Raw genomic sequence first — 12,676 nt, 5'->3', positions numbered from 1 at the left:
CCTGTTCCTTATATCCTCAAACCTTTCCTGGCTCTCCCTTCCAGACAGTGGTTGTCCTTACATTCTGCTGACCGGAAGCTGCTCATGGTTAGGAAGTGGAAGCCATGTTTTCCTCACCCCACAATCTTTCTTCTGGACCGTTAGTCCTCAACTCTCACGCAAAAATCCCTGTGCTGAGGCCAGCTCATGTGCTTACACTGTCTGCCACCCTAACATGCACCCTTACTTACATTTCCTAACATGTTATGTGACTGTAGACTTCTCTATTCTACATTTTGCCATCATCTAGGGAAAATTCCACAAATACACAAAATATAACTTTAACATTATAGTTCTACGTATTCCCCTCATTATCTCCAGGAACTTTACCTCCGTTTTACTCCATTTTAATGAAAACACTTTTCAAAATGGAAATTTCTTGTTTTAAAGCAGAGGATTCACTCTGTAATTTCAACTAATACAGAAAATGTAAGAAGTCCTCCATAATTCCTCTTTCAGTAGTATAATTCACAGCTTAATTTATCAATAAAAAAATTTAATGCTTGCATAAACATTTGTGTGTTTACATAGGTGGATATTACACAGACTGATTTATAAACACTTTTTAAAAGTTAAAAGCATATTATACAGTTTTCCATGTCAACATCTTATATTTTTCTTTTTTATAGATTTTATTTATTTATTTGACAGAGATCACAAGTAGGCAGAGAGACAGGCAGAGAGAGAGGAGGAAGCAGGCTCCTCGCCAAGCAAAGAGCATGATGCGGGGCTCGATTCCAGGACCCTGAGATCATGACCCAAGCCGAAGGCAGAGGCTTTAACCCACTGAGCCACCCAGGCGCCCCAACATCTTATATTTTTCAACGGAATCACAGTAATCCACTCTATGAATAAATCAAATATGTTAATTCAAAGAGAAAATATAAGTTTTCAATTTTTTTACACTTATAAGTAAAACAACAGTGAAGATTCTTATGTGTTCATCTTTGTCAAATATATCTTTATTCCTACAAATTCACAGCAATGTAATGACTGGATAAAAATGTACTCACTGTTTAACTAATTTTTCCATTACCTATACATCCAATCACTAAATCCTATCAAATCTACCTTCTAGGTAACGTCTCAGATATTTCAAAACTGTCTCCTCTTCTCCATCTGCACAACCACTATTCAAGTTCGAGCCACCATCACCTCTCATTTACATAATTTCAACAGCCAACTGTCTCTTTGCTCACTGCCCTCTTCTTCATAACATTCCACTTTCCCTACTACAAAGATCTTTCTAAAATGCAAATCTGCTCTAAAGTTATTCAGCGGCCTTCAGTGCTCATGGGATAAATTCCAAGCTTCTGAACAAGGCTTATATGGCCCTTGAAAATCTATATCTTATTTGTATCTACTGTTTTATCTCCTGCTACTCGCCTCCCCTATGCTAAAGCCATAGGTAAGTCTTCAGCTACTTTTGTCACCTTGCTTGCTCTCACCTCCTGGGTTCTGCAATTTTCTGTCACTGCCTTTACCTAACATCTTTTACCCATTAAATCTAGAATTATGATATCAGAAATTTTTTTTAATTCCTCAACTCTGAGTTAGGGAACTCAACTGTGCATGCCCATTTTCCTTTCACTCTTTTAACAAAATAAACTAAACACTTTTAACCAAAAGTTATATGCATACCATCATACCATTTTTTAAAAAGTGTATTTCTATCAATATAGCCAGCTACCCTTCTAAATGACTATGAAAAACATATAAAACTATAATAATGGTCACATAATGTTAACGGTATACCAATATCTCCTGCTTAATGTTTTTAATCAATTCCTGATGATGAGGTATATTATGTGAAATTGCTGGGAGCCCATTTCTGCCTATAATGCATCATATGTCAAATATAACCCCTAACAAATTTTTTTAAAACACAGTTACAGTACAGTAGAATGCCTATAAGTAAATTATAAACAATCACATTTGGGACATAAAATACTTGTAACACTGCTTCCAGATCACAAAGTATAGATCAAGTAGTCTTGGTACTTAAATAATTAATATCTTAGTCAACCCTAAAATATCACATAAAGCATATGCAACAACAACAAATACTACTTAGGACAGTAACAACTATGTCACAAAAATAAAATGCTTTGGGTAAAATGCAGTTGAATTCAGTGTGGTATGAACACTTCCAATTAGGACCTGCTATTTTTTGATCTATGTTTGTGTTAAGCTACAGAGTACAGGAAAAAAAAAAAAACACTGATGAAAAGATATAGAATCATCTGATCCAGCAGCTCACAGAATAAATCTCTAGCAGCCATATGTCCTATTTCTTTCCCTTGCCTTATCAGTAGGCAGCCTGGAAATACAGGCTACTCATTCCTTCACAATTCCCTTCAGCCACCTGTGTGTTAAATAAATGACATCTATACCCACTGCTCACTTTAGTGCAGGCATACAAAACTACCCATTTCATGATGATGACAGAAATTTACAGAGGCACCAAATTTTTCTTCCATCAAGAGCATTATTAGTTATAATAGTTTACAAATCACTTTTCATGTACATTATCTTCATACAACCTAGTACGACTAGTATTCATTCTTTGTGTGCACATGTGTGCATGTGTGTGTGTGTACACACACACACAATCTCTTGCAATTTCAAAAGCTAATTGGCTTACAGAAAGCCATAGAACTGGCTTAAAATACAAATAATAACAAAGATAAGCTGGACAGTGTATATAAACCTGATTAATCAATCAACAAGTATAGGTAAGATCAAGAATCCTTTTGGGGATAAGGAGAGGAGACTGGAAACAGATCAACTTTGGCTCCTTGAAGAGGAAGAAAGGACACTGATGTGGGGAAACTAACAATACTAAATAAAATAATAATACTGAATATTGAATTCAAATTTAAGGACTGGACACTACTCTCTAGGTTCAATTTGGATCTTCAGCTGAGCAAACAGAAGAACAGAAAATACTTAGTTCAAGTCCAAGAATGATAAATTCTTTTTTTTTTTTAAAGATTTTATTTATTTATTTGACAGAGATCACAAGTAGGCAGAGAAGCAGGCAAAGAGAGAGAGAGGAGGAAGCAGGCTCCCCGTTGAGCAGAGAGCCCAATGCGGGGCTCGATCCCAGGACCCTGGGATCACGACCTAAGCTGAAGGCAGAGGCCTTAACCGACTGAGCCACCCAGGCACCCCCAAGAATGATAAAATCTTAAAAACACTATAGACTTCATTAGAAAGATAATTCATGCACAAGGAATTTTTTTTTTAAAGATTTTATTTATTTATTTGACAGAGAGAGATCACAAGTAGGCAGAGAGAGAGAGAGAGAGAGAGAGAGAGAGGAGGAAGCAGGCTCCCTGCCGAGCAAAGAGCCTGATGCGGGACTTGATCCCAGGACTCTGGGATCATGACCTGAGCCGAAGGCAGAGGCTTAACCCACTGAGCCACCCAGGTGCCCATGCACAAGGAATTTTTAATTAAAATATGATCACAAAAAAAAATCAAGGCTATTCATACACACCTTGCCTGAGGTACATAGAACCTATTTCAGTTTCAGTGCTCTATTCCAACAAATTTAAGAGTGCCAAAATTCACTTAAACATAAATAGAAGGTGAAAACAAACAAATAAATAAATAATGAGAAGGTGATAATTTGCCCCGAAAGAGATTTGCATGACTACTTTTCAAAATGATGCATTTACCTATTTTTAAAAAATCTTCAATAAAATTCAACTTAAAATATGATTTGTACAAAACATGAGGCACGTATCACAAAAAGCACCAACTGTTCTTACTCAGAAATGAGAACTTGGAAATACATACTCTTTTTCCTTTACAAATTAGTTTTCACTATAGTTTTGTTCTCTGTGATTAATCTAACAAGAGCAACCAGATTTTTAAAATTTATTTTTTTATTTAAATTCAGTTAAATAACATATAGTGTATTATGAGTTTCAGAGACAGAGATCAGTGATCATTCTATCACCCCGTGCTCATTATTTCATGTGCCCTCCTTAATGTCCACCACCCAGTTCCCCCATCTCTCCACCCACCGCCCCTCCAGTTTGATTCCTATGATTAGGAGTCTCTTATGGTTTGTCTCCCTCTCTGATTTTGCCTTGTTTTATTTCTCCCTCCCTTTCCCTATAAGAACAACCAGTTTTGATAGACTAATCTTTATATAAAACACAACTTGATGCAACTTTTGCCTAAATGACTTGACAGAAATCAAAATTTTTACAAGGTAAAAAGAAGTCCAAGACAAATTAAGATTTAAAAAGACCATGCAGAAAGCAATTTTTCAGAATACCTTTTCTGAAAGATACTTAATAAATATATAATTATATTTAAGACTGATCACGTGATTTCAGTAAGCAGAATGTTTTTTGTATATTGTAGTATTATCTCACAGTAGAAATTAGTTTGGGAGAAACCATACAAATATTTTCCTGAAAGTTCAGTTTTTTTTCTTAATTGAAATAGTCTTTTTAAAAAAATTAGTTAGACTACAATAGTAGTTAGATTTTGCAAAAAGAAATACTTTTATGCTATTTACTGTTTGGGGGGATGAGCCAAGGCTACAATAAATCACTGATTTATCAATCTAAATTTTAATATTTTGTTATAATCCATATAGTAAAATCTTTGAGAAAAGGTCAAATACTCACCAATGTTTTGGTGTAACCTGGCTCAGACTGATAACTTCATCGAGGATTTCATTTTTTGCTTTTTCAAATAGTTCATTCTAGGTAATATAGATACAAGTAAGTAAGATTTTCATAAGATTAATCTGCCCTGATGTGAATTTCAGAGATAACTAAAAAGAAGGCCTCTGACAGGCTAGTAGGGTTAGATTACGTCTGAAGCACGTATGACCAGCAAGTAATGTTCTTCTCTCCTACTCTCTTTTTCAGGAATACCAGTAGCCAGATAAGAACAAAGACATGGACACAGATGTCTATCTTATTCACTCAATTCTGAGTGTATTTTTTCATGTAACAAATGTTACATGAAAATATCAATACATATTAATTTAGTCTATTAGCGTTAGTAAACTGATGCAGTGTTTTACAACAGATATCATTTTAAAATCAAAGAAAACCAGTATTTAAGTCCCACTGAATTAGAGTATATTTCTCCATGGTAAATACTGAAAAGGTAAACAAGTTGATATATAATTTTTAAAAGTTTACATTACACACATATTAATTCTATTGAGACCTTTAAAGAAATGTTCCTCACTTTTTCAGAAAACATTTTTAAACACTTGCTTTAGCATCTTATGATCTAAAATTATTTTTTAATATTATGTGCTAAATAATTTAAATTATTGTAGAAGAGAGAACTGCACTCTTGCATTTATACAGAGACTGTATTCTTGCAGCTCTAAATTAGTAATGCTATGGTCAAAACCAAAGCAGTTTGGCTTACCAGACTTTGCTCATCAACATAAATTCTGTTAGAGCACAATATTAAACAAGCCATATGCAAAATACATGAGGCACACAAACATTACCCGGTCAAGTTCTCGCAGGCGAGGATAGTTATTCTTCCATTCAGTTTCAAGGTTAAAACGTGTTGCTGAGGAAGAAAGAAAGATGTTCCAGTTTCAGGATTCTCTTTCTATCCAGCTGCAGTGGTTAAAGGTGATCTCACTTATCTCTGTACTAACTGAACTTCTGGTGTGTATCTACGGCTCTGGTGTGTATTCTGGCTCTCAACATCTCAGAATCTCACTATTGCCAACAGTTTTCCAAACCAATCTTCTTGACTTGCTTCTCTATCTTCAATCCACACAGCACAGAGCCGAAACAGCTTAGTACAGCTGCTAAGGCATGGACTCTGGAGTCACATCACAACGATTCAAATCCTGGGTCTATTATTTATTGTGTGTGATACTGAGTGCATCACTTAGGTAAGTTACCCTGGTGTCCCAGTTTCCTCTTCTGTAAAATGGGAACAATAACAATACTCATAGGGTAGCTAAGGGACTAAGCAGGTAGAATTCCCAAGTGGGAAAAGGGAAGGAAAGGATACTCCCCATCAAATGAAACTATGAAAACAAAGCCACAGAGCAGGAAAGTGTGGGCTTCAGGAACTAGGACAACAGAGCTGAAGCAGAGGCTGCTCTGCCTCCAACACCGTTCTCCTCTTCCCCCTTAAACAGGGGAATCTGAGTCCTCTCTAGTTTACTAAACTTTTTCCCAAACACTACTGCAAACTTTTTACCCTGTTTAAACTCTGCAAAGTGCTCCTTGAGATGTTTCCTCTGAAGGAGAAAGTGTCCTTGAACAACTGAAAATTTCTATTCTTCCCATTTTCCACATGCTAGCTAATAGACAATGAGCAAAAAAGCAACTGTTTAGTGAATTAAGAATCTGCTGGATACCTAAGACTGCCAACTAAAGAAATGTCTAAAGTTGTTAACTTACCTTTGAAACTATCAGCCTGTTGCTCAACTGACTCTCGTACCATTTTCCAAAAGCAGTCTGAAACAGCTAGGCTTAAATTTCTTGTAGTCACTTGGTGTGCCTTCAGCATGCTTGTCCTATTAAAAAATAACAAGAGCTATGTACATAAAAATGGCAAAAAGGACAACACTCTCATCAGGTTTGAAAATGTGCTTGTTATAATATAATGAGAATAGTGACTCTCACATTTTATACTGGCGCTGTTCAATAAAACCTTCTATGATGCAGAAAATGTCCTCTGCCTGAGCTACCCCCATGGGAGCTACTAACTGCATGGGGTATTTGAGCCCTTGGAATGTATGGCTGGTGTGACTGAGAAACAGAAGTCTAAATTTCCTTGAAGTTAACTAATTCAAATTTAAATAACCACCTGAGGCTAGTGCCTATCATGTTGGACAGCTAAGTTCCATATACTTGTCAGCTCCAGTACCCACAGATAATACTCAAGACTACGTTTTCAAGATCTATCTTGACTTACTATACTAATACAGATGCAAATATGCGTTGCCATTTTTAGAGACTCTCTATATAAGGTTTTAATATAATTCAGCTGTCCCTTAGATCTTCCTTTTTGTTTTTCTGTTTTATTTTCTGTTAATTTCTGTCAATATTTACCTAGGGATATCCCTTTGACATCCCTATCCTCTACTCCAACTTCCCCAATACTGAAAAAGAACCAAATATGTGTACTCAAAATGTAACTGTTGAGGACACTTGGCTGGCTCAGCATGCAACTCTTTTTTTTTTTTTTTAAAGATTTTAAAAGATTTTATTTATTTAGGGATGCCTGGGTGGCTCGTTGGTTAACTGTCTGACTTTTGGTTTCAGCTCAGGTCATGATCTTGGGATCATTAGATTGAGCCTTATGTTGGGCTCTGTGCTCAGCACAAAGTCTGCTTGTCCCTTTCCCTCTGATCCTCCCCCTGCTTGCCCCGCTCTCTCTCAAATAATACATAAAATCTTGAAACAATAAAGCAATATTTTATTTATTTATTTATTGAGTGAGAGCGTGCGCATGGGCGCAAGCAGGGGGAAGACAGAGAGAGTCTCAACCAGACTCCCCACTAAGTGCAAAGCCCAACACAGGGTTCAATCCCACAAGCCTGAGATCCTGACCTGAGCCAAAATCAAGAGTCAGATGCTGAACCGACTGAACCCCCCAGGCACTCTGGTAGGGCAGGCGAATCTTTTTTTTTAAAGATTTATTTATTTATTTGACAGAGAGAGAGAGAGAGAGAGAGAGAGATCACAAGTAGGCAGAGAGGCAGGCAGAGAGAGAGAGACAGAGAGGAGGAAGCAGGCTCCCTAGAGAGCAGAGAGCCCGATGCGGGGCTCGATCCCAGGACCCTTGGGATCATGACCTGAGCCCAAGGCAGAGGCTTTAACCCACTGAGGCACCCAGGCGTCCCTAGGGCAGGCGAATCTTATTGTGAGTTTGATACCCCACATCAGGGGCAGGGTACTTACTTACTTACATAAGAGAGAAAAAAAAAAGAAAAGAAGAGAAGAGAAGAGAAAAGAAAAAAAAAGAGAGAGAGAAAGAAAAGAAAGAAAGAAAATAAATATAAAATACAAGATGGGTTTCTTTAAAAGATAAATAAAAATGCTAAGTGTTGATTTTTAAATATCATTTCATAAGTAAAACTAAAGAGGTGTCCGTGTTATCTTTCAGTGCCCACAGTCCAGGGGGCAGTTTATCACACGAGCATGTGTTGTACCAGGTGATAAGCTGCTTCTCATTCTGAGTAGCTTGAGGACTTGCCTTTCAGATAGAGATCGTTATTTGGGAAAAATTCTGGAAATTCAATGTTAAACTAACAGCTATAAAACAAACTTTTAAGTGAAAACAGTTTAAGCTACTTCCTCAGTATAAAATTTTTAAATATTTAAACCATATACACTTACTTTAGGAGTTTTGAATTTTGAAAAAATTCTTCTTCATATTCTCTTATAGCTTCAATGCTTTCAGAGCTGTTTCCTAGGGAAAGATGATGGAGGTCTAAGAAAATTAATTTTATTTGAAAACAAGAAAAACTTAAATTATGTAATAATCCCTCTTTGCATACCTTTTCCTGTTACAACAGCAAAATAACCCAGAGCTTTCATTGGGAAGAGTTTTCCTTCAATAATCTGCTGAATCTATTTTTAAAAGTGGGAAATAAATGTGAGATATATGTTTATGTAATTTTTTAAAGCACAACATACTATTCAAAAAGAAAATTTAATAATGCTGCATACATGTATGTCCAGTGAAATATATAAATCTGTACGAAAGTGTTAAAATGGTTCTCAATCGCTATTTGAGGGGAAAAAATGAATATATTTAATTTCACTACACTAAAAGATACATTATTAAGACCTAAGATGCATTAGTAAAACCTGGAATGATGTGCAGTGGAGTCAGGCCTTAGTTCAATTTCAATTCCACCACTTACTAGCTACGAGGCCTGAAGAAGCTACTTACTTTCTTTTTAATTTTTTTTTTTTTTTAGATTTTATTTATTTATTTGACAGACAGAGATCACAAGTAGGCAGAGAGGCAGCAGAGAGAGAGAGAGAGAGAGAGAGGAGGAAACAGGCTCCGTGCTGAGCAGAGAGCCCAATGCGGGGCTCGATCCCAGGAGCCTGGGACCATGACCCGAGCAGAAGGCAGAGGCTTTAACCCACTGAGCCACCCAGGCGCCCCGCTACTTACTTTTTTCAAAATGACTGTTGAGAAGATTCTCTGCGGCACTACGATATGTACCACAGTGCCAGGAATGCAGAAGCACTCGATAAATGGCAGCTGCAATGATTATTTCCCTATGCTCTTCTTCAAATAGATAAATTCTAACCAAGGTGGACTGTCTTATATTACTTTTAAAAATATTGGGATCCATTGGCTCTCATCTCTTTTAGGGTCAAAACCCCTTTTCTAAATGTATAAAAACTATAAACTCTGTCCCCAGAAAAATGCATATTTGCATAGAGATCTATCATTCCCACAACTGAAGTTTCTGCTCCCAGAAGCCCACTCACATTAACACTGCAGTAAGAATCACTCCTCCAAGACAAGTTACACCCCTGAGCTAATGCTGTCTCTTTGGTATAAAAAAGGATTGATAGAAAACTTCAACTGCATTTCAAAAGAAATACAAACTTACTATCCTAGGGAAGAGGGGAAAGAATGAAAGAAATGAAGGGACATGGGAAGGAGGCACAGAATTCGCTTCTACTTTGTTTCTACTTGTCTCTATACCAGGACCAGCACCACCACAGCAGGCCCTCCCCCTCAAAACATGGCAAAGCAAAGGTCATGGAGGCTGTGCAGAGAAGAGTTAACATAGCAGGCACGAGACTGCAGTCCTTAGAAAGGCCTGTTCGTCCTTGGCTGGCATCCAAGGACCTCACTGGTGAACAATTCCCACATTGGAACAAAACCTTCCCTGCAAAAGAGTGGCTCATTGTGTGAGTAATGTGGTTTCTGCTGAATATCTGCTTTCCTTTGGGCGTCTGGAATTTTGGTACTTGAGGGGGCCTACATGAACAGCCCTCAGTAAAAACCTTAGGTGTTGAGTCTCTCATGAGCAACTTGTTGCTGGAGGGATTAAGTGTTTCCTGCAGGACTCTCCCGAGACAGGGCTTTTGGAAACCCGAGCCTGGCTTCCTCCAGATACCATCTCTTGTACTTTTGCTTTTGGGGATTCTGCTTTGTATCCAATCACTGTTAACAGATGCTGGTGTAAGGATGACTATGTGCTGAGTCTTGTGAGTCCTTCTATGGAATTGGTGAACTTTGGGGTGGTCTATCTTGGGAACACAGCATGAGAGGCACACACGCAGCAAGTTTCAGGTGGGAAGGAGAGAAATTCTAGGCAGTAGCACAAGGGATGGGTACTTATACCTGAAGTTGTTCTATGGGGGATCAAGATATAATAATAACAGATGACAGCCACCATGTATATAAGACAGTGCCAAGCACTATTTAAACCACTTCACAACAAATATTTAACTCATTAAATCTTTGCAACTTATGAGATAGTACCATTAATATCTTCATTCCAACAGATGAGGAAGCCAAAAGCACTAAAAAAGTTTAAAAATTTACCCAACATTATATAGCTAGCAAAGAGTAGAGCCAGCATTTGAAACCAAGCAATCTGGCTACAGACTCTATACTTTCAATCACTGCCTTCCACTTTTAGAACTAAGTAAAGAACTCGCTCTAAGTCATGACTTGCTCCCTAATAAGAGTTACAATGCCATGTTGAAATAAAACTCTCTCGTTGTTAGAGGAGAAAGAGGGACACTGAACCCCATGTATAAAGATGTATAAAGCTGCAGAATTTTAGAAATGAAAATGACCCTAGAGATCAGTTAGACTAATAGGATGGATTATGCACTAACTGGATGCAGAGAAGTAACAAGATCTGCCCAAGGACGCACAGCTTGGTGGTGGAGCATGGATAACAACTGTGAGGCCTGAGACCAGCCCACTGCCTTCTGTATTATAAAAATCTGCTTCATAGTCTTTGATCAGTTAGGAAAGGTAATGTTTGTTTGCAAAAAAAAAAAAAAAAACCAACAAAAAAAGTATACACAATGTCCAGAAGGAATCTATAGTGTCACTAGGCCTACACTAATTTATAAACATTAGCTTAAAAATTTTTTTTAGAAAAGAAACACCACAATCATTATTCATTTGTGGTTAATTAATAAGTGGTTAATGATTGTCAGCATACAAGATTATTTAAATTAGAGTAAGCAGCATTAATAGTTTTCTAAGAATTTTTGAAGCAAACAAATTGAAATTATAGAATTTTATTTAAACCTCAAAATTGCACCTAAGTAATTTACTTTAACTTTCTAATACTTTGTTTTCAATGAGAAGAAAAATCCCACTAAAGTATTCCACAAGTTTTTGTTTGCTGTATGTTTTTGTTTTTATCACCAGTCCCTATCATAGCTGAAGCTTATACAAAGAATCTGTTCTCTCACAATGAAGAACTTGCCCTCACCCTGCTTGGACTAGCCACGTTTTTTTCTGCTAGGTCTACTTTGGTCAAAACAAATATCGTCCTTCTTCCATGGGGATCCATTTGACTGACCAGGTCTGTAACAATGCTGCGTTCAGCATCCACAGATCCATCTGAAAAAAATTTGAAAAATGACACTATAACAACTGCAAAGTAGACTTTAAAATTTCTATATGCTATACCCTTGTATCTGTATTACGGTGAGAAAACCTCTTAATACATTTATTTTAGTTATGAAAAGAACTTCTAGCTAATAAAAATCTGCGATGCCTGCAATGAAATTTATCAAAATATTGCCAATATTAATCCCATTTACTAATAAATGAATGATTTAGGGAGGGCAATATATTTATCTTGTATGTTTATGTAATGTGCATATTTAGAGCAAAGCTTAGCCTGCTAAGAGGGAAGAGGGAAGCATATCAGTGCAATTAAAACCTTTTGATAAGATTTACCTTGAATACACAGTATGATGGCATTAGGATTCTGCATATAAGCTTTGCTGATACTGAAAATAGTTTCCTTTGTGTCAGGAGCCATGCCTGATGTCACAGTCTTGAAGAAAAAGGTTTTAAATATCGTTATACATATTTTCCACAATAGGAACAAGACAAAATACATGTTCTATATATACTTACATTGATCACACCTGGTAAGTCAACAAGCACCATCCTCTGTAATCCCGGGCCTTTTACATTTAAAGATATGGTCTACTCAGGGAAAACAAAACAAAGCAAAACTCACCATGGGCGCCGATCTGTTAGGAATATATTCATGATATATATGTTCTGAAAATTCTGTACCTCAACCATTCAGAAAGAAGTTATTCTTTTTCTGATCCTTTTATTTAATTATTCTAGAAAATTACTCACAAAATGATACATTATTTGGAATATTAAAAAAAATCTGTGTTTTTAGAATAGCTGCAATCTAAACATGAATGCCAATCATGATTTATCTCAAATCATAAACTCTGAATTTCCATAGAACATTGTTAAAATGAATTACAACACTTACCTCAGGACTAACAGTACAGCCTTCTTTCACATTTTTCCTCATTCGGAGTTCTATTTCATGTCTTAATGCTGCGAGCTATTAATAGAAAACAACAAAATCCTATGAAAATCTTCAACTAACAAATATTCCAGTTTAGTTGTCTTTCATAAGCTT

General features: G+C 36.7%; 1 protein-coding gene across 4 annotated transcripts in view; it reads right to left on the bottom strand.

Moving 5' to 3' along the window:
- Nucleotides 1-12,676, bottom strand: part of OPA1 (OPA1 mitochondrial dynamin like GTPase) — an 87,200-nt gene that overhangs the window by 40,045 nt on the left and 34,479 nt on the right. For all 4 annotated transcript variants that reach the window (XM_080811764.1, XM_080811763.1, XM_080811762.1 and 1 more), the window contains 9 exons: nt 12,524-12,598; nt 12,145-12,216; nt 11,962-12,061; nt 11,489-11,619; nt 8,558-8,630; nt 8,397-8,469; nt 6,453-6,568; nt 5,537-5,601; nt 4,689-4,765 (listed from right to left, as the gene is read on the bottom strand). In XM_080811764.1, the coding sequence (XP_080667890.1) occupies nt 4,689-4,765; nt 5,537-5,601; nt 6,453-6,568; nt 8,397-8,469; nt 8,558-8,630; nt 11,489-11,619; nt 11,962-12,061; nt 12,145-12,216; nt 12,524-12,598 (782 nt within the window). The remainder of the gene's footprint in view (nt 1-4,688; nt 4,766-5,536; nt 5,602-6,452; nt 6,569-8,396; nt 8,470-8,557; nt 8,631-11,488; nt 11,620-11,961; nt 12,062-12,144; nt 12,217-12,523; nt 12,599-12,676) is intronic.

The sequence above is a fragment of the Martes martes genome, assembly GCF_963455335.1.
Source record: "Martes martes genome assembly, chromosome: 1".
In the NCBI taxonomy this organism is placed as follows: Eukaryota; Metazoa; Chordata; class Mammalia; order Carnivora; family Mustelidae; genus Martes; species Martes martes.
The sequence above is the reverse complement of the archived record's forward strand: the minus strand, read 5'-3'. Positions and strand labels throughout refer to the sequence as shown.